The sequence below is a fragment of the Boleophthalmus pectinirostris genome, unplaced genomic scaffold (assembly GCF_026225935.1).
Source record: "Boleophthalmus pectinirostris isolate CB_2022bp ecotype Guang Dong unplaced genomic scaffold, ASM2622593v1 HiC_scaffold_14, whole genome shotgun sequence".
Lineage (NCBI taxonomy): Eukaryota > Metazoa > Chordata > Actinopteri > Gobiiformes > Gobiidae > Boleophthalmus > Boleophthalmus pectinirostris.
In genome coordinates this window covers 36603398-36629202 of record NW_026571047.1, presented here as the reverse complement: position 1 = coordinate 36629202, position 25805 = coordinate 36603398, and the positions used below count along the sequence as shown (strand labels likewise).

The window sequence follows — 25805 nt, the reverse complement described above, 5'->3', positions numbered from 1 at the left end:
GGACATATCTAGCTGCGGCTCCATTGACTCTGGCTCCAGTTCACTTTCTATTGAAAAACTCCCTCTGAGTTTTTGAAGAGAAAGAGTAAAATCGTGTGAGCTTCTCTGTTTTTTCTGCTGTCGTGTGGACGAGACACAAACTCAGAATATTTAAAAACCTGTAAAATGTTTTTTTTCTTTAAGATTCGTGTCTGTAAAAGTTTGTTTATGTTCAGGGCTGAACCTGAACTTAAAGTAACAACCACCCCTCCTCCTCCTCTTCTCCTCTCTTTCCTTCTCCTTTCACTCTCTCACTTCTTCCCTCTTTCCTCTCCTCCTCCTCTTTTCTCTCTCTCACGCTCTCTCTCTATATCTCTTATCCTCTCTCTCCTCTCCTCTCCCTCTCTCCTCTCCTCCGTCCCTCATGTCTTTGGCTCGGTGTTTTCTCAGTCCTTCGTGTTTTCATGGAGCAGGATGTGGTCAGCGTTTGGGAATCTAACTACAGACTCGTCTCTGTGAAACATGTAGATCTGCCCCGGAGCTCGGCCTTCCACAAACATCCACGGAACGACAAACTCTGATCAAAACTCTAACCAAACTCTGACCAAAACTTTCACCAAACGCTGCCCAAAACTCTGATCATACGCTGCCCAAAACTATGCCCAAATCTCTGCCCAAATCTCTGCCCAAATCTCTGACCAAAACTTTCACCAAACTCTGTCCAAACTCTGTCCAAACTCTGATCAAACTCTGATCAAAAACTCTGAAAAAACTCTGATCAAACTCTGATCAAACTCTGTCCAAAACTCTGTCCAAACTCTGCCCAAATCTCTGCCAAAACTCTGAAACTCTGCCAAACTCTGCCAAACTCTGCCAAACTCTGCCAAACTCTGAAACTCTGAAACTCTGCAAACTCTCTGTCCAAACTCTGTCCAAACTCTGCCCAAACTCTGTCCAAACTCTGTCCAAACTCTGCCCAAACTCTGCCCAAACTCTGATCAAACTCTGTCCAAACTCTGTCCAAACTCTGTCCAAACTCTGTCCAAACTCTGAAACTCTGTCCAAACTCTGATCAAACTCTGCCCAAACTCTGCCCAAACTCTGATCAAACTCTGTCCAAACTCTGATCAAACTCTGATCAAACTCTGCCCAAACTCTGATCAAACTCTGCCCAAACTCTGTCCAAACTCTGTCCAAACTCTGTCCAAACTCTGATCAAACTCTGCCCAAACTCTGCCCAAACTCTGCCCAAACTCTCCGAGACGTGAGAGAAAATACGACCCAAAATTCAACAAAACGACACTCTGAAAATACAGCAATTTAACTGCAAAATTTTAGTCTTTTTTCACTATTTTCACCAAGCGCCACAAACCCTGAAGACACAAAAGAACTTTAGAAACTGGACTAAACTCGTATTTGTTTTTATTATTATTATTATTATTATTATTATTATTATTATTATTATTATCACCACTCATAACCAGGCCCGTCAACAGAAATTTGGGGCCCTGGGCAAGAAGCTTCACATGCCCCCCCCCCCCCAAAAGATGGACCCCAGGACAACAGACCCTTTTGTCCCCACCCTGTCAAAATCCACATTTTTATTTTGCTGCGTTAATGTTTAATTTTCAGTTTCATTGGGGGCCCCCTCTAATATAAATTAATAGGAAGGAGGTCCAATTCTGGGCCCCTAAAAACCTAGAGCCCAGGACAACAGACCCTTTTGTCTCCACCCTGTCTATGGCCCTGCTCATAAAATATAAACACAACTATAAACCACAACAGTTTGTCTGAGCTGTCAAAGTCCATGTTTTTATTTCACTGCGTCATTAAAATAAAAGTTAATGTTTAATTTTTGCCCAAACTACATGAACTTTTACTTAAAAATTCTGTAAAATCCAGACAGTTTTATTGCAACAGAAATCTGGGGGGGCCCCATCTAAAATATATTAATACGAAGGAGGTCCAATTCTGGGCCCCTAAAACTTTTGGCCAGGGACAACAGACCATTTTTTATTTTGCTGCATCATTAAATTAAATGTTAACGTTTAATTTTTGGTCTTAAAAAAAAAATTAAAATAAAAAAATCCTGTTAAATGCAGACAGTTTCGGTACAACAGAAATTTGAGGGCCTGGGGTAAGAAGCCTCACATGGGCCCCCCTTTACTATCAGTTATTTCTGGGCTCCTAAAAGCTTTGGCCCTGGGACAACAGACCCTTTTGTCCCCACTGTGTCTACGGCCCTGCTCATAAATAATAAACAGACCTATAAACTTAAAATGCATGTTTTTATTTCGCTGCATCATTAAAATAAAAGTTAAATGTGTAATTTTTGGCCAAACTACATGAACTTTAACTTAAAAACCTGTTAAATCCAGAAAGTTTCATAACAACAGAAATCTGGGGGCCCCCCTCTCACATTAATTAATAGGAGGGAGGTCCAATTCCAATTCTGGGCCCCTAAAAGCCTGGAGCCCGGGACAACAGACCCTTTTGTCCCCACTGTGTCTACGGCCCTGTTCATAACTAATAAACAGACCTATAAACAAAAACAGTTTGTCTGAGCTGTCAAAGTCCATGTTTTTATTTCAATGCGTCATTAAAATAAATGTTAATGTTTAATTTTTGAACAAACTACATAAACTTTGACTTAAAAAAAATATCCTGTTAAATCCAGACAGTTTCATTACAACAGAAATTTGGGGGGCCCCATCTAATATAAATTAATAAGAAAGAAGTTTTAATTCTCAGCCCCTAAAAGCTTTGACCCGAGACACCCGACCCAAATTACATGAACATTAAATTTAAAAATCCTGTTAAATCCAGTTTCATTACAACAGAAATTTGGGGGCCTGGGGCAAGACGCCTCAATTGGGCCCCCCTCTAATATAAATTAATACATTTTTGGTCAAATTATATAAACTTTCATTTAAAAATCCTGTTAAATCCAGACAATTTCATTACTACAGTAAATTGGGGGCCCCATCTAATATAAATTAATAAGAAGGAGGTCCAATTCTGGGCCCCTAAAAGTTTTGGCCCCGGGACAAAAGACCATTTTGTCCCCTCCCTGTCTACGGCCCTGCTCATAAATAATAAACTGATCTATAAACTACAACTGTTTGTCTGAGCTGTCAAAGTCCATGTTTTTATTTAGCTGTGTCATTAAAATAAAAATAAATGTTTAATTTTTGGTCAAATTACATGAACTTTGACTTAAAATTCCTGTTAAATTTCAGTCCATGTATCATTTGTTCATTCGTTTTTCAATATAAAACCAAAAATAAGAAAATGAAAAAGCAACAGTTTTCTTCATTATTTGTCTCCAAAACCAAAATGAAAAAACAGATAATGATTTGTTTTTTCAGTTTTCGATTTTGTGTTTAAATGAAAAATGGAAAAAACGGATAACGGACGTTTCCTGTTTACGTGACGTCCGTGACTGTGATGCCGAACTTTTGCACCGCATACGGACTGAACCAGGACTGATCCAGGTCCAGGACCAGACTGGAACCAGAGCGGGACCAGGGTGGACTCCGAGCTTCAGCTTTGAGCTTCGGCCCTGCTGTGGGCTCTGAGCCTCCAGTCTAGTCCCGGTCTGGTCCCGGTCTGGTCCCGGTCTGGTCCCGGTCTGGTCCCGGTCTGGTCCAGGTCTGGTCCAGGTCTCAGTCCCGGTTTCAGTCACAGTCTGGTCCCGACCTAGTCCCGGTCTGGTCCAGGTCTCAGTCCCGGTTTCAGTCATGGTCTCAGTCTCGGTCTGGTCCTGGTCTCAGTTCTGATCTCAGTCTCGGTCTGGTCCCGGGCTGGTCCTGGGCTGGTCTTGGTCTCAGGCCCGGTCTCAGTCTCGGTCTGGTCCCAGCCTGGTCCCGGTCTGGTTCCAGTCTGGCCCCGGACCTGGATCAGTCCTGGTTCAGTCCGTACGTGGTGCAAAAGTCCAACCTCGCAGTCACTGAAGTCACGTAAACAGGAAAAGGCCGTTATCCGTTTTTTTTTTCCATTTTTCATTTAAACACAAAATCGAAAACTGAAAAACAAATCATTATCTGTTTTTTTCAGTTTGGCAAATAATGAAGAAAATAGTTCTTTTTCGTTTTCTTATTTTTGGTTTTATATTGAAAAACAAATGAACGAATGACACAGATTCAGTTTTGTTACACCTGCAGTTCAGTTTAAATCCTGTCAGAGACTAAATCGTGGCTCGTTTTGGACGTGAGCGGAGACTCTGTTTTGTTTTTCACAGTTACATAACGGAGCAGATGGAGCCGAGCGTTTAGATCTCGTATCAAAACGGATCCGACTCTTCGCAGGGACTCCCACAAAAATAACATTTATGAGAAAAGGACAGAGATTTAAGAGTCGCTGTGAGTGTGAGATTTCAGAGCGTGAGGAAGAAAACCAACACGACCTGCACGAGCCTAACACCAGCGACCAGTGCAAATACAACGACTGGATGGAATTAAGCGAAACAAACGGACGACACTCGCCTCCCTGTCTTGTGGATTATGAATGTAAATGTAGGTGGATAGTTTAAGTTTGTTTTTTTATTTCCTACAAGGACGATTCAGACATATGTTGAGTAATGATGTGTTTCTTTACATTTACAGAAACAAAAATGAAAACCACACGACTCATCTGCATAAACTATGAGCTCTGATAAAAACAGTTCTTTCCTTGTGTCGCTGATGTGGTTCAGCTTCTGTCGGACTAAACGACACGACTCAGTGGAATATGAATGTTTTCTCCAGCTGTTCTCAGGTCGGTCAGAACGGTGCCGGTGTCGGTTCCTGCACCAGTTCCACTGGGAACCAAAGTGTTCACCGATGAACGACCCGCGTTCAAACATTTACATGAACCATGACGCGTCATCGACAGAGGTGTGGATTTACCACCAAATAAAACAAGGCCAAATAAAAACAGACGTCACAGAGAAAAAAATAACAATCATGGATCACATCATCAACACCAGTGAGTTTGTATTTATATAAGTCATTATTTATGTGTCGAGCTCTGACACGACATGGATCTGCTGAGGAGAAGACGACAGTGACGCTCGATCTAAAGATGTAAACTTATCAAGCAAACACGGACACATGCAAGAAGAACGGTATGTAATAGTTTTTGTAGACTTAAAACTTTTAATTTCACACGTGATAGTTTCAGTTGGTCTTTGTTTGTTTGTTTTACTGTGTGTGACCTGCATGAATGTGCTGAGGTCTTCTGTGTCGTCATGGTTCCCTTAGAAAAAACAAGTTTTTCTTCCCGTTTGGAACCAACTTTTCGGTTCCTAAACGTCACTGAAGTGAGTCAGTTCAAGATTAGATGCAGGAACCAGCACCAGCACGATTCTGTGTCGGCCTGAAAACACCTTCTGTGACAGAGGAAGTTCTGCTGATGCTGAGTCTGTTCTGTGCTTCTGTCGAGTTGGAGATAGTTCATGTGAAACTTTTCAGATTATAAATCTGCAGGTCGTACACACAGACCGTACAGCCGTGTGGCTTTGTAGTTTACGAAAGTTGTACTAAAACATTTTGATAATGTGGTAAAACCGTAAACCCAGTAAAATGCTGAGAAGGTTTAATCCCTAACAAAATATGATCTTAATGATGCCCAGTCCTACTGAGAGGACAGAGTCTTCTCCACCACCGTCTGAAACTCCCAACGCAAACAAAAAACACATCAGACTCATCACACTCACCATCTTCAAAAGAGCCCTGAAAACTCTCCTGGTCAAATCTGTCTTTAAACATCTGCATCTCCTGTTCTTCTGTTTCTTTATTTGTGTTTGTCCTGATCTGTGTGAAGCGTCTTTGAGTGACGTGAAAAGTCTTATGTATTATAATGATTAAAACAGTGTAAAAGACTCACAGCGACGGGTCTGGAGCCCAGGAAGTTGAGGTCAGTGTTTTCTCCGAACAGATAACCCTCTGGATGAGTCGAGTCGAACTTCTCTCCGCCCATGATGAAGTGATTCGCAAAGTAGTTCCCTAAAAAAACAACAAAAACAGTCACGAGAATAAAACGATAATAAAAAAGAGGAAGAGACAGAGACAGAGATACACGTGAACATTGTCCTCTGCATTTGACCCGTCCTCAGTGTCTCTAAACCAGGTCTAATCTGGGACTAAACAGGGTCTAAACCAGGTCTAAACCAGGTCTAAACAGGGTCTAAACCAGGTCTCCACATAAAAAGACTGTTCTCGGTGCTGTTCCTCCTCCCTGTGCGTTTTCAAAATAATTGAATATTAGTTTTCAGATGAGACTAAACAAAGACTAAACCAGTACTAAACAAAGACTAAACCAGGACTAAACCAGGACTAAACATGGACTATTCCAGGTCTAATCGAAACCAGAATAATTCCAGGTTTAAACAATGACTAAACCAGGTCTAAACTAAAACTAAACCAAGACAATTCCAGGTCTAACCCACGACTAAACAAGGACTAAACAAGGTCTAATCTAGGACTAAACTAGGTCTAGACCAGGTCTAAACTAGGACTAAACAAGGATTAAACCAGGTCTAATCTAGGATTTAACTAGGGCTGAACCAGGTCAAAATCAGGACCATTCCAGGTCTACTCTAAGACTAAAGAAAGACTAAACAAGGACTAAACAAGGACCGAATCAGGAGTGTTCAGTCCTGGTTCAGTCCTGGTTTAGTCCTGGTTTAGACCTGGTTTAGTCCTGGTTTAGTCCTGGTTTAGACCTGGTTTAGTCCTGGTTTAGTCCTGGTTTAGTCCTGGTTTAGTCCTGGTTTAGACCTGGTTCAGTCCTGGTTTAGTCCTGGTTTAGTCCTGGTTTAGTCCCTGGTTTAGTCCTGGTTTAGTCCTGGTTCAGTCCTGGTTCAGTCCTGGTTCAGTCCTGGTTTAGTCCTGGTTTAGACCTGGTTTAGACCTGGTTTAGTCCTGGTTTAGTCCTGGTCCAGCATCACAGTTTAAATCATGTAAACTGGAAACGTCCATTATCCGTTTTTTCATTTTGATTTTAAAGACAAAAATTGAAGAAAATTGTTGTTTTTTCATTTTCAAAATTTAGATTTTATTTTGAAAAAACGACTGACACACGGACTGGGAGGGCATCTGACACACGACAACACCGCTGAGCCTTAAATCGTCGCCGTAAACACACTCAGAGCTTTAAATGAACGCTTTGCTCCATGACAAATCTGCAGCAGGGGTCACCGCGGCCGCCGACTTAATGCCAAAATTACACAGTGAAGCTTTAAATATGTGATTGTGAAAATGAACGTCAGCAAATACAAACTATATTTTATTTTATTTAAATTAAAGAACCCATTTTACTTCCTTTTTAAAATTTTTATCTGTGTTCTAATGTCGTTTCTTCGTCACAAACAAACCTGGAGTTGTGTTTTTTGTTTTTAATTTTAATTTTATGTATATTTTTTAGTCTGAGTCCTTCCCTCAAACTGAAAACACTCCGTTCCACCTTGTGATGTCATGAAGTGGGCATAAAGGAAGCGCTGCACTGTGTTTTTAAACTCCACGCACCTTCGCTAGAATCGTCTGGATCGTCGTTTCAGAGCTGGAATCGGCGACAAAATCTACTGAACTAAAAGTTAAAAAAAAAAAAAAAAAAAAAAGGAGCTGTTCACTTGAAAACTGCCAATTCATGACATCACGAGGTGGAGCAGAGCGTTTTGATGTAACATGATAAATCAGGACTAAACAAGGTCTAAACTAGGGCTAAACAAGAACTAAACCAGGTCTAATCTAGGACTAAACAAGGACTAAACCAGGTCTAATCTGGGACTAAACAAGGACTAAACCAGGACTGAACCAGGTCTAAACTAGGACTAAACAAGAACTAAACCAGGTCTAATCTAGGACTAAACAAGGACTAAACCAGGTCTAATCTGGGACTAAACAAGGACTAAACAAGGACTAAACCAGGTCTAATCTAGGACTAAACAAGGACTAAACCAGGTCTAATCTAGGACTAAACCAGGACTAATCTGGGACTAAACAAGGACTAAACCAGGTCTAAACTAGGACTAAACAAGAACTAAACCAGGTCTAAACTAGGACTAAACAAGAACTAAACCAGGTCTAATCTGGGACTAAACAAGGACTAAACCAGGTCTAATCTGGGACTAAACCAGGACTAATCTGGGACTAAACAAGGACTAAACCAGGTCTAAACTAGGACTAAACAAGAACTAAACCAGGTCTAATCTAGGGCTAAACAAGGACTAAACCAGGTCTAATCTAGGACTAAACAAGAACTAAACCAGGTCTAATCTAGGGCTAAACAAGGACTAAACCAGGACTAAACCAGGACTAATCTGGGACTAAACATTCATTCATGACATCACGAGGTGGAGCAGAGTGTTTTGAGTTTTGGAGATGTGGACAAACGTGTGAATGAAACAAAACACAGCTCCAGGTCTGTTTATGTTTTTGAGGAGGAAACATTAGAGCTCGACTTAAAGTTCATATGACTTTGTTTTGTGTAATAAAGTGTAAAACTTTTATACGTTAATCATTGTCTCTTTTTATTCTTTTATTGATGCCGAGAGTTTTTCACGTCAACTTCTGAGTCTGAGTCAGTCAAGTCATAAACCACTGTAAAAGTCTGGACTCACTGGTACTGAGTTTGATGAAATCAGGAAGTACAACGCATCTAAAACACAGACTCTCAGACTGGGTCTAAACCAGGTCTAAACCAGGTCTAAACCAGGTCTAAACCGGGACTAAACCAGGTCTAAACTAGGTCTAAACCAGGACTATTCCAGGTCCAATTTAGGAGTAAACAAGGACTATACCAGGTCTAATCTAAAACTAAATTAGGTCTAAACCAGGTCTAAACTAGGACTATTCCAGATCTAATCTAGGACTAAACAAGGACTAAACCAGATTTAAACTGGGACTATACCAGGTCTAATCTAAGACTAAACCAGGACAATTCCAGGTCTAAACTAGGTCTAATCCTGGTCTAAACCAGAACTATTTCAGATCTAATCTAGGTCTAAACAAGGACTAAACCAGGTCGAAAAACAGACCTAAAATAGGACTATACCAGGTCTAAACCAGGTCTAAACCAGGACTATTCCAGGTCTAATCTCAAACTACACAAGGACTAAACCAGGTCTATCCTGGGACTATACCAGGTCTATTCTAGGACTAAAACACAAGTCCAGGTTTGTTTTTGAGGAGGAAACAACATTTTAACGTCTTAAATCCCACAAAAGTCAATTTTGCGTAATAAAAGGATTTTAAGAGTGAAATATAAATCCAGTTTTTTTGGTCTCGTCTACAGGTCCCGTCGCCTCCTCGGCCTGTCAATCACAAGATCATCCTGTGTCTCGGTTTAGAATATTTCCTCCATCTCTGCGCCTTCAGTCTCCACCGGCTCAACCCTCCACCAAACCTCCCCCCGCGCGCTCCGGGCTTCACCGGGCTTCACCGGGCTTCACCGGGCCCTACTCACCGGACTTCGGCGGGTATCTGTACACCGAGTTGGACGGAATATCCACCTCCTCGACGCCCATGTTCTGCCGACTCGTGAGGGCCCCCATGGTGGTTCACTGCTGCCCGAGCCAAGCGTCGGAGCGGGGCATAGCACTCGGTGTGGGCTTTGTTCCTCTCGGTCTCCTCCTCCTCTCCGTCCGTCGCATTGATTTAAGCCCCTCGAAGCTGCGGCCAGCGACGCAAACCGAGCCGTCGTCGTGTCCCGGGATTAGCGCTCGCTCTGCCGGACCGCTGATCCCGTCGCTCTCGGGACGAACGCGCTGCGAAAAGGCGTGCGTAAAAGCTAGCCGTGGTGTAGCGGTGATAACGCGGGCGCTGGTGGCTCACGGAGGCAGAAACGCGCGTCGCGAAGTCGGTTTAAACGCACGGGGTTATAAAACGTAACTCCGGCGCTTTTCTGCTCGGTAAGCGTCGGTAAAAGCGTCCGCCCCCCCCCTTCGCCGCCGGCCCGGTTCGTGTCGTGGTGAGGCGGTACGGAGAGAGATCCCCTGGCATGACGTAAAGCACGCACAAATCTGGACCGTGCTTTTTGCGCAGTGGTCTCCTTGTGTTGGTTGGTTGTGGTGCTGGATGTTGAGGGGAGGGGAAAAAAATAGAAAAACACGACTGATTTATGACGTCACAAGCGCAGTGGAGAGCGACGATCGGGGTTCGAATCCCGATGCTGACATGTTTTTTTTTTGTTTGTTTGTTTTTTTATTTGTTTAAGTTAACTGTGTTTTTTGATGATAAACAAAACAGAGGCTAATAATTACGCGACAAACATTTATATCGTTTAATTTAATTTATCCACAACTATCAAAGGAAGAAAGACGAAAGCTTAAAGGGATAGTTCGTTTTTGTTTTTTTTCCATGAATCTGTATGGCATCCCCCGTGAGCAGTGTCGTACATCCACACTGACTTACCCCCGACAGCCGTTTTCGGTGCTGACGAAAGTAGTCCGGCAAGTTGGCAGGGGACAATAAAATAAAGCATTTTTCTTCTCAAAACAATATGTGTTCAAAAGAGTGATACGTTTGCATCACAAAACCAAAGTCGCCTAAAAAGTCAGACCTCATAATCGCTTGGCATTGTTTTCTCTCCGTTCATATTACTGCGCGACGACGCATTAGTGAACGACTGAGCAAAACTAATGTTATAATCACGAGTAAAATGGAAGTAACTTGTTCACTCAGACTGATCGATTTCATGATGTTGTAGATGTGTAATCTGTGAACATCTGTAGCATCCGAACTGCACGAATTTATCAATCTGTGCCAATACCGACATCATGAAATCGATTTTTTAATTTGAATTCTAGAAGCAGTCTGAGTGAACAAGTTACTTATTGATGAATTGCATACTACGTCTGTGATATTCATGACCATAATGTTAGTTTAGTTCAGTTTGTCGTCGTCGTTGTTTCCTTTAAGTTTTGTTCTTTCTTCTCTTGATAGTTGTGGATAAATTGTTCATGTTAGAATGTTTATCCTTTTGTGCAGATTTATGACCCCAGGAAGAATAGTCTTTACCCCAGAAAAGGGGTAATGGGGAGCCAATAAATAAATATACAAATAAATAAACAAATTATGAAGCTGATGGAAAATACGCAGACATTTACACAGACATTTTGCCATAGAAAAGCATTAACCAGGAGTTACTTTTACCCTACATCGTGGCACTTCTAGACGTTGTGAAAAAAGTCTATTGTGCCGTCAACCAGCAGAAGAAACAAACTTTAACAAAAATAAAATTATAAAAACTGATATTAAATAACAGTCAAAAATGTATTAAGAATACAATATGTCTTTATCTAGGATGACCAGACGTCCGTATTTATCCGGGACAATCCCAGTTTTGAGCCCCGTGTCCCATGTCCCCCAGCAGATTTATACAAAACCACTGATTTGTCCCAGTTTTATACAAGAAATTTCCCAAGTGTTTCTATTTTTTACCAATTTTACACCTGCCAGCAGTAAAGAGAGACATACATTGTAATTTGTTTAGGTAAAATACAGAAAAGCTCCTTAAAAATGACAAAAACACAAAGAAAATGTGACTCTACTGACTCACATTAGTGCTGAGTGCATAAAAATTTTCCTTAATTATGCGCTTGTTTCACAATTTTATTATTACCAACCACCACAAACCAGGGATGTGCACAGTCTATGGGGATGTCGCAGTTTTTTATTTTGAAAATCTTTATCAACTAAACTCTTAATAGCATAAGCTATGGAAATAAGAAGTAAATAATACTATTGTCTTTGCTTTTGAGTTAATATTGGATTTTGTGCTACTAAATATATACATATCTTCTTTTTTCCATTCTTTATTTATTTAAAACATTTTAAACATTAATTTCAGAGTGAAAATATGCTCTGTGCCATATTTAGCTACAAACTACTTTCCATCTGCAGTCCTTGGGCAGGTAGAACACACACTCTACTTTCTTCTGATCATCGCCGAGGTGCTTGGTATTTCAGTTTTAGAAAATAAATTCTGCTAATGTTGTTTTAAGTTAATATTAAATCACATTTTATTGTATTTTACATTTATCGACTGTTAAAACAAAGTTGTGATTTGCACTGCCGCTCCACACCGACAGAGGCCGCTGTAAAACTCCAGTCTGCTCTATATCCCCCCGAGACAGCCAATCAGAAAGGCACATTTCCGAGCTCAGCCAATCAGCGTCGACCACAGTGAAAAAGAAAGGTGAAGAGGAAGCTCATAAGCGCCCGCCGCCATTTCACGAAACAACAGCGCGGAGAAAACAACAAACGGCAACGGATTTTTAACTTAAACTTAACGTTAACACCCGAAATAACCGATTTTTTCTTATTCATTCGCGTTAAATTTCGTGTTTGTGTCTGTAAGTTGTAGATTTAAGAGTCACCGTTGTGGGGAAGCGGTCGTTTTCGTCGCGAACATGAGTTACGGTAGGCCTCCGCCGGACGTGGAGGGGATGACCTCGCTCAAAGTGGATAATCTCACGTACCGGACCCTCCCCGAGACCCTGCGCCGGGTCTTCGAGAAGTACGGCCGCGTGGGGGACGTGTACATCCCGCGGGACCGCTACACGAAGGAGAGCCGCGGCTTCGCCTTCGTCCGCTTCTTCGACAAGCGCGACGCGGAGGACGCCATGGACGCGATGGACGGCGCGCTGCTGGACGGGCGGGAGCTCCGGGTGCAGATGGCGCGGTACGGCCGACCTCCAGACCCCATGTACGGCCGCAGCAGCAGGGGGTCCGCTCCCAGGAGGTATGGTGGAGGGTACGGCCGCAGGAGCAGGAGGTGAGCCGGGGCCGCGCGGGTTTGTTGTGTTTTGCGCGTGCGGAGCTAGCGCGGAGCTAAAGCGGAGCTAAAGGCTAATACGTACGCAAGCACATGGCGCACCCGCGAGTAACGCTATGTCCTGGAGACATTTCTCACGTTTCCTGATTGATTTAACAGAGCGAAATATAGTTTAGTGCATTTTTATGTTACGCAACTTAGTTTTATTACTGCTACGAATATAGATCTTATTACGGTTTTTGTTCATTTTTGCATCAGGTGACCACGTTTTCTGTTCCATATGTTTTTATTCACGTGTAATCAGATAAAGCACAAACTTTTTTTCTTTCTTTTTTTTTTTTACGCAGATCAAACATAACTTGCAAAACTAACAAAAACTAATCACTCAAGAAATACGAGTCATAGAATATAATGGAATAATAACAAATATACAACTACTATTATTAATAACGCATACAAATTAAAAGCGAAAATGAAACGATAATAATAAAATAAAAGATGACAAAAAGGGGACTTGGCTTTAGGGGTGTGCAAAAATATTTCAATATCGTATTTAATATGACGATACAGTATCGATATTGTGAGCTGCTGTATCAAGTATTTTTTATTTATTTTTTGCATATTTTGCTAAATTATTTTGTTACAGCGCTATGGTTTTGTTTGCTCAGAGGAAGAAAATTTTGTGACACATTTGACATTTTCACAGTTTTGAGGATTCAAATCAAACCATAATAATAATCAAATAAAAGCAATAGTAATAATATTAAAAAGATAACAAAAAAGGGGGTTTGGCTTTAGGGTTGTACAAAAATATTGAAATAGCGATATATTGTTTAATATGATGATACAGTATCGATATTGTGAGCTGCTGTATTGAGTATTTTTGTGCATGTTTTACAAAATTATTTAGTTACAGAGCTAAAGTTTTGTTTAGAGGAAGGAAACCCGTTTTGCGACACATTTGACATTTTCACTGTTTTGAGGATTAAAATCAAACCATATTGATAATCAAATAAAAATAATGATACAGTATTGATATTGTGAGATGCTTTATCGAGTGTTTTTTGTTTTGTTTTTTGTGTGTGTGTGTGTGTGTGCATATTTTACTAAATTATTTACTTACAGCACTACAGTTTTATTGTTTAGAGCACTGGCCCGGGGGCCATATGCAGCCCTTTGATCTTTTTAATCCGGCCCGCCGAATTTGAATAATAATAATAATTAGAATTTTAAGTGTTTTAAGTCATTTCAGTACATAGTAAATACCGTGGGACTTGAAAGACAGATATTTTGTTGTAATCCTGTTGTAATGATTTTCAATTATGGGATATTTCAATAACATGGGATGTGTTTTCTACATATCCCATGTTATTTTTTTTCTTATGTGGTGGATAAAAAAAAACAACTCCATCTGCTTCTGATCCAGCCCTTCCGTCAAAATTTAGAACACTTTATGGCCCACGAGAGTCAGAACGTTTGCTCGCCCGTGGTTTAGAGGAAGGAAACCCGTTTTGCGACACATTTGACATTTTTACAGTTTTGATGATTAAAATAAAACCATAATGATAATCAAGTAAAAATAATAGTAGTAGTAATAATAAATGGATAACAATAAGGGGGGTTGACTTTATGGTTGTGCAAAAATATTTTGTAAATGTATCGTTTAATGTGGTGATACAGTATTGATATTGTGAGCTGCTGTATCGAGTATTTTTTGTGCATATTTTACAAAATTATTTAGTTATAGCGCTAAAGTTTTGTTGTTTGTTTAGAGGAAGGAAACTCGTTTTTGCGACACATTTGACATTTTCACTATTTCGAGGATTACAATGTTTGTGTTTTCATTTGAACTTTGCACAAGAAGTGGTTTAACTCTGACTCTGTCCCTCTCTCCTCAGCCGCTCGGACAGCAGGGGGCGCCGCCGACGTAGCCGCTCTCGCAGCCGGAGCCGCTCTCGGTCTCGCTCCCGCCGCTACAGCCGCTCCAGGTCCCGCTCCTACTCCAGGTCCAAGTCCCGCTCCAGATCCAAGTCCCGGTCCAAGTCCCGCTCCAGGTCCAAGTCGCGCAGCAGGACCCCGGCCTCCAACAAAGGGTCAAAGTCCAGGTCCAAATCCAGGTCGAGATCCAAGAGCAGACCCAAGTCCCCGGAAGACAACGGGACAGAGTCTTAAAAACCCCACGGAGCCAGGTATTCACCGTTTTACTCTTTTTATTATAACACCAAACACAGCAGGTTTATGTCTGGGGTAGATTTACTCTCAAACTTTAGCCTCTTTTGGTGAAATCAGGATCATCAAACACTAAACATCAAGTTTTATCAGGCGCTATTTTGTTTAGAAACGCATTAAACAAAAACCCACTGAGACAAGTATTGAACATTCTGCTCTTTCACTATAACCCAACACAAAAAGTAGTTGTCGGAAGTCGATTATAAAAAAATACTGACAAAATCCACCGTCTTTTTGGCAAGCAGACAGACAAACTTTCGCAGAAATTAGCCAAAACTAAACATTTTTTGTAAAAAAAAAAAAAAAAAAGTACACACTGTTGGTTTAATGTGAGTTTTATTTAGACGAGACGATCCTGATCTCTTTTTATTTTACAGTGACCAAAACAAGTCACTGAATATCCTATAATAGCTTTAAGGGCAGGGACATGTTCTGTAGATTTTAGTGGAAGTTGAAAGTTAAACATTGAAACTTCGATTTGAACTTTGTACTCAGATAAGAAGTTATGTTACTGTGTCCAGCTCCACCAAACCATAAACGGAGGTGAAGTGAGTAAACTGAACAGGGCTGGACAAAGGGTTTTTTGTGAAGAAATAGTCATTGTTACTTTATCGTTTTGTTTTTATATTTTTATTGAGCTTTGTTTTACATTGCACCACATTGCATTGGTGTAAATTCCTAGTTTGCGAATTCTACTTTTGAACAAAACAAATGTCAAGTGGGAAGTGGATTTTGGGCGGGGGGAGGTGGTCGTATCTGGTTTGCTAAACGCTGAATTTTTTCCTCCAAGCTGCTGCTGGAGTGGAGCAGAGGAGGAGAGGAGGAGAGGAGGGTGGTGTGGTGTGAGAGGAGAGCAGTTAGAGAGAAGGAGGAGGAGACGCCCAGGGACCAGCTCCTGCCCTGGGCTCCTGAGCAGCAGCAGAGGCGGGGGGTGGAGCTGGTGGTGTGTGAGGTGATGATGGTGTGGTGAGGTACGTTCTTGGGGCCACAGGAAGGGGGCGCTGCGCTGCGACGCCTACAGGTTTGTGCTCTCACATCAGAAGGACGAGCGGTGAGCAGCTCTGTGGGCTGCAGACGTAGGGTCCAATATTCTGCACTTTAACATGAAGGGCTGGGCAGTAGGACCAACTAACCCCTGAGGTAAGGCTCAAAGAAAACTAGAAGTGGACCAGAATTGAGTCTGAACTTGAATTTTTCAAAGCCTGGACTCAGAATCTTCACTGATCCTCGACACGGGGGAAAACTGGGCATTAACTTATAAGAGTTACACTCCCAGAATCTCCTTGAGACTTGATCGAGCTCATTTAGTGCAACTGCTGTTTTCAAGTAGAACTAAAAATGTCCAGACTTCTTTCTATGGAGCTGGAGATGTCTCTGATCTACTTGGAATGTTCCACAGTGTGACTTTAAACAGCTCTACTTTACATTTATTCAATCACAGCTGATTTTACAGCTCAAAAATACATAGAAAAACAGACAGTGTGACTGTGAGCGCAGTCGCCTCTCCACAGATCTGACCTGTGACTTGGTCTAGTTTGGTTTTGGATGTTATTAAACCTTTTTATCTTCATGGAGACCAAACCGGACCAAGTTACAGGTCAGATCTGTGGAGAGGCGACCCCGATCAGTCAGAACTAAGGATGGGCTTGATTAGTCGACTGATCCGTAAATTGATCATTAAGAATTTTGTCGATTACGTTTGTTTTTATTCGACAAACCAAATGTAGGTTTCTGTGCGTAGAGACGAGGCTGCGTCTGACACAAACACCGGAGTTGCGGCCTCACAGTCCCACGTTTGGGCTCTGGCTCCTCCTTGGAGAGGAGCAGTTTTTTTCCCCGCTTCGTTTATGCAAATGAGCCATGCAGTTGCAAGTTTAGTTTCTGTGGGACTTGCACAAAGCTGCATCAAACACATAATGTCAAACAGGCTGATGTGGCTCTAGAGCGTTTATGGTTTAAATGTAAAGTTCAGTTTATTTATGCAGATTAGTAAAAGTAATAACAGTTATGATCATTTGAATATAAAAATTTTAATGATTAATCGAAAATGGATCAAAAATTTAATCAAATGCCCATCCCAGGTCAGAACGCCTGTTTTTCGAGGTGGTATTGAGCTACAAAAAAAAATTGATTCATTAGATATAAAGTGGAGCTGTTTAATGTCACACTGTGGAACATTCCGGGCACAGAAACAAGCAGGTGAAGGACCCTCCACCAGAAAAGTGACACTAAGCACCTTTTTAAAGTTTCAACATCAGATTGTGTTCAGTTTAAAACTTCCGCCTGGACTCAGAATCTTCACTGAGAGCCTCGACTCGGAGGAAAACTAGGACCGGACTTTTAAACGTTACACTCCCAGAATCTCCTTGAAACTCGGTCGAGCTCATTTAGCGCAACTGCTGCTTTCAAGTAGAAGTGAAAATGTCCAAACTTTGCTCAAACCACAGTTGAAATGCTCTGATAAACCAGGCAGCGCTTTAAGGACTGAAGGGCAAGAGGAGAAAACGGACTCAGACTCCGCTCCGAGAATTCTTCAGAAACAAAAGATTGCATACAAGTTTAGTTTAGATGAATGGAAGGATTCTAAAATCTTTTACCAAGACGTACATCAGGTGTTTGAACCGACCGTCCGTGTGGTTTTTGTCCTGATCCAAACTGAGCCGTAGACTTTTTTTTATTATTACTGATGTGGTAAAAGTGCCCAGCCCTGATCATGTCCAGGCCTCATTCTCAGCCTCTCTCTCTCTCTCACTCTCTCTCGTCTCTGGCTCTTTCCACTCACTAGTTTTTGTTCTTTCTTTTTCCACAGAACTCTGCGGACCCACGGACGCCACGACTAAAAACCACCCACGCTTCCACTCACCCAGCCTGAAAGGTTAACGGAGCTCGGTCTAACTATTTTAACGATAAACACGATTTCTGCCTAAAGGTTCTGTCCATCCTTTAAAAAAAACAAAAAAAAAACTGTTTGCGAAGCTGAGAATTTTCACATGTCGCTTGCGTATTTTTATTTGGTTGAGTAACATTGTTCTTGTCAATAAACGTTTTGTTTCTTTCAAATCTTTTACCATTGATATGAGGAGCTGATTTTGTTTTGGTGAGGCGTTCTCTCAAAAGTGGTGTACTAGTTTAATTCACTGAACTCAAATGTTACGTTAAAGAACAGGGAGCTGTGACGTAGGTTGTGTTCACGTGACATTCACACATTTTGTAGAATCCCTGTAGTTTAAACTGAGCTGGAGATGGTAGAATTAGATTTTTTAACAGTCAGGTTGCAGATTTGTTGACCCTCGAAACAAAAACTTACCCAAAGTCCAGGGTTAATAAAAGTGAATTTGCTTTTTTCACAACCTCTTCAGAAAGCGGAGTCATTATTCAACCCCAAAAACGTGAATGTTGTCAGCTGAAGAGACTTTAAGGCATAAAAAGCAGCAACTGTGAGTACCGTATTTTTCAGACTATAAGTCGCATCAGCCAAAAAAATGTGTAACGAAGAAGTAAAAAACATAAGTCACACTTTTTGGGGGAAATTAATTTGATAAAGTCAGAGACCAGGAACCGACATTTCTATTTATTCAATTACAGGTGAATTTATACCGTATTTTTCAGACTATAAGCTCCAGAGTATAAGTTGCCCCGGCCCAAAAATGTGTAATGAAGAAGTAAAAAACATAAGTCACACTTTTTGGGGGAAATATATTTTATAAAATCAGAGACCAGGAACCAACATTTCCTGTGTAAAGTCAAGTTCTAGTAATAAAACAACAGACTGTTAACGTCACATATAACAGTTCTTCAGATAAACTATAACATAAACAACAGAACAAGTTTAACCAAACTCTCCATCTCACTTCAAATCACTAAATCCATTCAATTCTTCATCCTCGGTGTCACTTCTGAACAACTCTGCCTCGACCTCTGGAGGTAAACAGAGCGACGCAAACTCTTCTGTGTCGCTGTCGTCAGACTCGGCATCAGTTCCATTTAGAATTATTCGGGTTTTTCTGAATCCTGACAGTATTTCGGTTTTGGTGTCACTGAAGTCCAGGCTTTGTCCATCCATCCAGTGACTTCAGGAAAGTTTTATGTGCATCTCCCGGTGTCACAAGTTTCTCTCTCACTCCAAACTTTCTTTCTGCTGCTCAATTTTCATTTTTAGCTGCAGATTTCACGACTTTTTGTTCAGTCTTCTCAAGTTTAAATGTTAAATTGTTCAGTGGTGCAGAAGTAACGGTGTGATCGATTGACATGATACAGACAGGACAGAGGCTCTTTCTGCAGGAGACATGCGCAGTAGAGCCAAATGACAGCGGTACAGGAGGAACAGGAGCAGCAGAGACTCACACACAAGACTAGAACCTCTCCACGCTTTACTCAAACATTTTAATATAGAAGTCACAGGAAACACCCAAACCATGAAGAAAAAGTGCGACTTGTAGTCCAAAAAATACGGTAATGTCACATTTATTGACGTAGGTCCAACTTTTGAGGTTTAATTTCAGACATTTCTTACAAAAACAATCCCCCGTAGAGTCACAAAGCCCCTTCTGCTCAGAACTTCCCACCGAATCCCAAACTCTCGTGAACGCAGCCTATCGTCAGCATAGCATTTGCGCTCCTGCCTGACCTCTGACCTCTAACCTGTGTTTATCTCTCGCACTAGGCCCAGAGTTGGCGCAGTTGTAGCAGTAGCAGATTTGGTGGTTATGGCAGTGTGGTGGTGAACGTGATGCTGCCGGTTTGTACGCTGTGCAAGGTCCACTCTCTTTTACAGTTCTCTACAGACCTCTCTCCCTCCTCCCCCTCCCTCCATCTCCGCAGACGGGCCCCCCACTCGCTCGCCGGCGCCGCACCCACGGGCCTTTTGTGGTCACCCGTACAGTTAAACGTATTTACGCTCGAAATATACGTAAAAACAGCGCGAGTTTGATTGCCTTTCTGTAAAAATACCCCCTAAAAAATCTCTTCTAACATGTTAAAGCCGCACTGTGTAACTTTTTGGTTGCGGTTGGAGCTTCATGATCTTCTTGTTTCTATGGATACGTCATCGCTCTGCCTGGAATGTCCCACAGTATAACTTTAAACAGCTCTGCTTTACTTCTATTCAATTGCATGTCTTGTTTTTACGGCCCAGAAACGCCTAGAAAAATGACAGACGTTCTGACCGTGAGCGGGGTCGCCTCTCCACAGATCTGACTCGTAGCTCGGCTTAGTGGCTCACCTGCTTGTCTCCGTGAAGACAGACGAGTTTAATGTCGTACTGCGGAACATTCCAGGCAAAGCGATGACGTCCAAATGGAGAAAAGTTCGATTGCGTCGCAGATTTTTTTTCCCCCTAAAAAACGAGGAAAACAGAACAGTGGTCCAGAGTTACAACAACTAGCATGCTAACACACACTTCTAGATTCTTCCCGATTACTAGACAATGAAACAAACGTGCCTGTTTCCGTGGAGATGTCTTTGCTCTGCCTGGAATGTCCCACAGTATGACTTTAAACAGCTCAACTTTACATTTATTCAATTTCAGGTGTTTTTTTACGGCTCAAAAACGCCTAGAAAAGTGAGTGTTCTGAGTGTGAGCGGGGTCGCCTCTCCACAGATCTGACTCGTAGCTTGGTCTGGATTGGCCTAGAATGTAATTAAACCAAACCAGACCAAGTTACAGGTCAGATCTGTGGAGAGGCGACCCCGCTCACAGTCAGAACACCTGATTTTTGAGGTATTTTTGAGCGTTAAAACCACCTGTGATTGAATAAATTTTAAGTTGAGCTGTTTTAATGTCACACTGCGGGACATTCCAGACAGAGCAACGATCTGATCTCCATAGAAACGGACCTCCAACTAGAAAAGTTACACAATGCACCTTTTTAAAGTTTTAACATTGGATTGTGTTAGTTTTAAAACTTGCGCCAATGCCAAACCGGCAAACTCCGCGTTTCGTCGCTCGTTTACGTCGTTTTGCGGGGCCCCGTCTGTTTCTCTGTTCTTTTTGTTGCTGTTTTTTTTTTTTTTTTTTTTTGGGTTGAGTTTGACCCGAAGTGAAGGGTTTTAGAGCAGAGGAAAAACCTGCTCGGATTTTCTCTTGTAAAGTGTATTTTCGTGCACTCGTGTCTACGCTTCATGTGCTGCAGGTATTCATCAATAAAACATTTCCTTGTAAAAATACAAAAATGGAGTGATTTTGTTTTGTTTTTTTTAGTTCATGTTTACAAGATGTTATGTTTACCACAGTTAATTTTGTTACAGAGTATATTTTTGTCAATGAATGGTTTGGAATATTTTCTACTACTTACAAAAATGACCCAAAACTATGAAAAGACTAAAGCTTCACTGTGTAACTTTGCAGGTGGAGGCTCCGTCACCATGGAGATAATATTTTGCTTGGGATTTTTCACAATCTGATACTAACCTTAACTGTTTCCATGGGGACAAACCAATTAACAGGTCATATTTGTGGAGAAATGGAGCCTAGTAGAATGCATGTATTGTTTTATTGTAAAAAAGAAAAGCTGTAGTTAATAAATAATAAGCAAATTTAATGCCATAGTGCGGTACTTTCCAGAAAAAAAAAATCTCCTGCATTTCTCTATGGACACAATCAGGTTTTATCAGAAAAGTTGCATAGGACCTGAAGAAAGTGTATTGCAATATATATTTTTGTGTGATTTTCTGTATTTGGAGGTAAATTAACACCTTAACATTTAGATTTTGCTCATTTTATTTAATTTTTTTATTATAATGTCCTCTGTAATTGACGTCGGGGACATTTTGGTGTTAAATCCATCCCCACCCTTTTTACCTCATGCATGCATTTGTTTTAGAGGTATTTTTTGTAAGGAAACCTCACTTTTTCATCGTTTAGTCATAAACTCTTATTAGTCTTACCAGCTCATCAAAACAATGATATTTACTGGCTTTTTTTATAAAGAAATACAATTAATATGGGCCCTCCACAATATTTTCTGTTTCTCATGTGGTCCCATGGAGAAAAAGTCCACCCATGACATTACCCAACACCTGCAGATTAATGAAGCATTGACAATTTAAAACAAAATCAATTCTGACGTCGTTACTGAACAGTGAAAGTCCAGAAAGTGTCGCTAACACCAGGAAGCACTAAACCGTATACTGCTCTATTGTTCGCTTCCGGAAAACATTCACTTGATAAGAGGGTTACCCAGAAACCAGTCGTAAATCCAGGATGGAGCCGGACTGGAGCTGGACTGGAGCCGGACTGGAGCTGGACTGGAGCCGGACTGGAGCTGGACTGGAGCCGGACTGAAGGCGGACTGGAGCCGGACTGGAGCCGGACTGGAGCCGGACTGCAGCCGGACTGGAGCCGGACTGGAGCCGGACTTGAGGTGGACTGGAGCCTGAAGGCGGACTGGATGTGGACTGGAGCCAGACTGGAGCCAGACTGGAGCTGTGCCCGGGAAGTGCCGCTGCGGAGGCGGACAGACGGGACTCTTTGGCCGCCGCTCGCCGCTTTAGTCACCGCTGGAGGTGATGAGATTACCACGGAGCTGAGCCAGAGACGCACGTTGCAGAGGATCGTGCCTTTTGGTGATTCACTGGCCTATCAAAAAAAAAAAAATAAAAAATAGTAAATAAATAAAATAAGGCTGTTTCCATGGCAATTAACAACAGAAATCACTCTAACAAAAAACATAAGTACATAAAAAATAAATACATGTATAATATTAATAATAGAAAAAACTATATATATAATAATACATACAAATAATATATTATTATCATGATTATTATTATTATTAATAATAATAATAATTATATAAAAAAGAATAATAGAAAAAAAAAGCTAAATATATAATATTACATAAAAGGAAGTATTATGGACAAAAATTAACTAATCATTTTTAAAGAGTGAATTTCTTGGACATTTTTCTTAGCAAGCCTAGGTCTGTAAGTCTTTTGACGTACATACATAAAAAACAAACAAAAAAAACAACTTCAATAAAAATTTGCACACACCTAAAACTGTATTTACTTTCATACATTTTAATGTCACCATGAAATAAAATGTATAGTCATTAAAACAATAATACTACATAATTTTGAATTTTAACAGGTAATATGTTAAAAAGATTTATCCAGAATATATTTAATTGTTGTTTAATACATAATTTAACTGTTGTTTCATATATTTAATTACCCTTTAATATGTTTAATTTTTACCGTTGGCAATACTAACTGTAGTATAATTGATTGACACTGAGCAGGGACCAATCACAAGCCGTATTTTTGAGCTAATCCCGCCCCTTTTGCTGAACTGACCAATCAGAAGCGAGCAGACGAGCCCACACTCCGTTAGTGTGTGATCCGCGGACAGACAGGTAACGGGATGGACGCGTGCGGATTATGTCTCTAAAAACCTCTTAAAACCAAAATAAACACTACCAAACACTATAAAAAATGGATGTAAGTTTGATGTTAGCCGCTGTTATCTTCACGTTACTGGCCATTGTGGTCGCTACGTCGATGTTTACGGGCACTTCGCCGTCTTCGGACTACGGACGGAGACCGGCGGTGAGCGTAGCCGAGAAGGAGCGCGCTCCCCCGGCCACGCACAACGGACACGTCCCCCCCTCTTCCCCGGAGCGAAAGCCGAGTAAACCTGCGGAGTTTGACTGGAGTGAGATGAGTGGCAGCTCGCACGATCACTGGGACGTGGTGAAAAATGTGCAGTCGGTGAGTAAAGTGCAGATGGATGCGCCTAAACGGACACTAGTTTATGTCATTAGCGCGTAATCCGACTCAATCACTGTCGTCTGCAGCGGCCACACAACAACCACAAGAAGTTCACTTAACCCATTAATGCACCTTTATTACCCAGAGATTTTCCATTTGGAGCACTTTAGAATCATCATGTATTATTTTTTAATGAAAATTATCAAAAAGTGCACAGTTACGGCCGGTTTAATGTAAAAAAAACAAAACAACAAAACCACTCTATTAGGGCTGGGTATCGTTAAGAAGTTGCCGATACGATACATACCTCGATACATAGGCCACAATATGATACATACTTTGATACGTAGGCCACAATACAATACATATCTCGATACACAGGCCACGATACGATAAATATCTAACAAAAATGCTTCCTCAGACTTGTCCCAGTTGCAGGAAGAAGATTTTGGATGTTCCTCAGACTTGTTTCAATGTGGAGAAGTTTCATATTAACACATTTGTGATAATCAACAAGAACTGGTTTACACGGTCTGTACGTTTAACCTGATCTGGAGTCTCAGGTGGAGTTTGCTGTAACTGTCAGATGCAGATTTGTAGAGCTGGTTTATGGTTCATATCTCTGTATTAACTGGACTTATCAGCGTCTTCTCTGTCATTATAAGTAAACAAAAGTGAAATAATGTTTTCACAGTCGCTCCAGAAAGTGGTGCCATTATTCAACTCTAAAGACGTGACAGTTTTCAGCAGAGCCAGTCCCAAACAAATAAAAATAACAATACTAAATTTGGAGATTTCTTTCAAAAATTACGAGACTCCCATTATCCCAAAGCGATATTGGCTCTTCTCTTCCGGACACGGTGATACGGAAAAAAAATCAATCAGTATATTCAGTTTGGTTTTTACTTGTCTTAATTAAAAACAAATAAAAACTGGTATTATATTATTTTCCAGAACATAAATGAGCCACATGTTTAATGAGTGTGTTTTAACACAAAGCCCATGGTAGAGTTCACAGCTTGGACCATCGTCAGGTGAGTTTCACACCTTTGCTGCAGAGGCAGGTGAGGCGGGGTTTGTGCACCTGCCAGTACACCTGCCAGTACACCTGCCTGTACACCTGCCTGTACACCTGCCTGTACACCTGCCTGTGGTGACAGAAAGCTTCAAAATGATGGGGGATACTTACAAATGAAATTATTGACCAAAGTCAGACATGCTTTAATCCTGTTTGACATTTGACTCGATATTTCCAGTGTTTTTCTGTAGTCCAGAAGACGATTATAATTATTTTAATAGATAAATAGCCATGATTGTTCAAATTAATTGGTTCAGTCCATGATCTGTGTAAAAAAATGACCTGAGGGAGCGTGACGTCACCCACAGCGTTCGGCTCCAGTCAAATGAAGCTCATTGAAGCTACCAACAGGCTCTATTCACACTTACTGAAAGACGTTTGGAAACATGCAGATGACGACTTCTGGGGCACCGTATTTTTCAAACTAGATGTTGCTCCGGAGTATAAGTGACACCAGCCAAAAAATGCATAATGAAGAAGAAAAAAAACATATGGAAGTCGCACTTTTTGTGGGAAATTTATTATATTTATATAAATACAAGAGACCAGGAACCGACGTTCAGTTTAGTTTAGTTTTTTTTTTATTATTTATCAGGGACAGTGCACATAAAAACATTGAGCTACACAAAGAGGTCATATGTTTGTGTAGGTTTGATCAAAATTGCTAATTTCGACTTTCAGTCCTTAGACAGGTTGATGTCATAAATGGCGCACATGTCAATAAAATACAGTACAATGTTTAACAAGGAGAAAATTCAGTTTGTCGACTGGACCAAAGTTAGTTTGGTTGAAGACGTTTCACAGCTCATCCAAGCTGCTTCTTCAGTTCTGGTCAGACGCTGGTGGACACTTCCTTATATCTGCAGGGAGGAGCTAAATACACTGAAACTACACTGAAACTACTCTGAAACTAACACACACTTGTTTACAGTTTCTGTTTGTTAGTTTGGCCTGTTGACCTGTGCGGGGTGTGGGGTCTAATTAACAGAATAATTCATGGCCATAATGGAGGTTCCAGATAAAAGGAAGTGTCACCAGCGTCTGACCAGAACTG

At 41.1% G+C, this 25805-nt stretch overlaps 3 protein-coding genes across 7 annotated transcripts in view; 2 read left to right on the top strand and 1 right to left on the bottom strand.

The window, feature by feature from the left end:
- The window catches only part of rnf157 (ring finger protein 157), a 46647-nt gene extending 36651 nt beyond the window's left edge, over positions 1 to 9996 (bottom strand). Inside the window, exons 1-2 of the mRNA XM_020936541.2 lie at positions 9424 to 9996; positions 5845 to 5963 (exon numbers count right to left, since the gene is read on the bottom strand). Of these exons, the coding sequence (XP_020792200.2) occupies positions 5845 to 5963; positions 9424 to 9511 (207 nt within the window). The 5' untranslated portion in view covers positions 9512 to 9996. The remainder of the gene's footprint in view (positions 1 to 5844; positions 5964 to 9423) is intronic.
- Positions 9997 to 12167: 2171 nt separating this feature from the next.
- srsf2a (serine and arginine rich splicing factor 2a) lies at positions 12168 to 18024 on the top strand. Of its 5 annotated transcripts, none has more exons than XR_008631722.1 (4): positions 12169 to 12735; positions 14634 to 14924; positions 15755 to 15935; positions 17774 to 18024. XR_008631722.1 is itself a non-coding variant. In XM_055150033.1 (3 exons), the coding sequence occupies exons 1-2, from the start codon at positions 12371 to 12373 to the stop codon at positions 14905 to 14907; spliced, it is 606 nt and encodes a 201-aa protein (XP_055006008.1). In that variant the 5' UTR covers positions 12168 to 12370; the 3' UTR covers positions 14908 to 14924; positions 15755 to 18024. The 5 variants fall into 5 exon arrangements, 3 of the variants coding, with proteins under 3 accessions (XP_055006008.1, XP_020792211.1, XP_055006007.1); XR_008631721.1 differs by having other exon boundaries at positions 15755 to 16443; positions 16562 to 18024; XM_055150033.1 differs by having other exon boundaries at positions 12168 to 12702; positions 15755 to 18024.
- Positions 18025 to 23058: 5034 nt separating this feature from the next.
- LOC110170869 (matrix-remodeling-associated protein 7) overlaps positions 23059 to 25805 on the top strand; it is a 6774-nt gene continuing 4027 nt past the window's right edge. Inside the window, exon 1 of the mRNA XM_020936555.2 lies at positions 23059 to 23673. Coding sequence (XP_020792214.1) covers positions 23398 to 23673 — 276 coding nt within the window. The 5' untranslated portion in view covers positions 23059 to 23397. The remainder of the gene's footprint in view (positions 23674 to 25805) is intronic.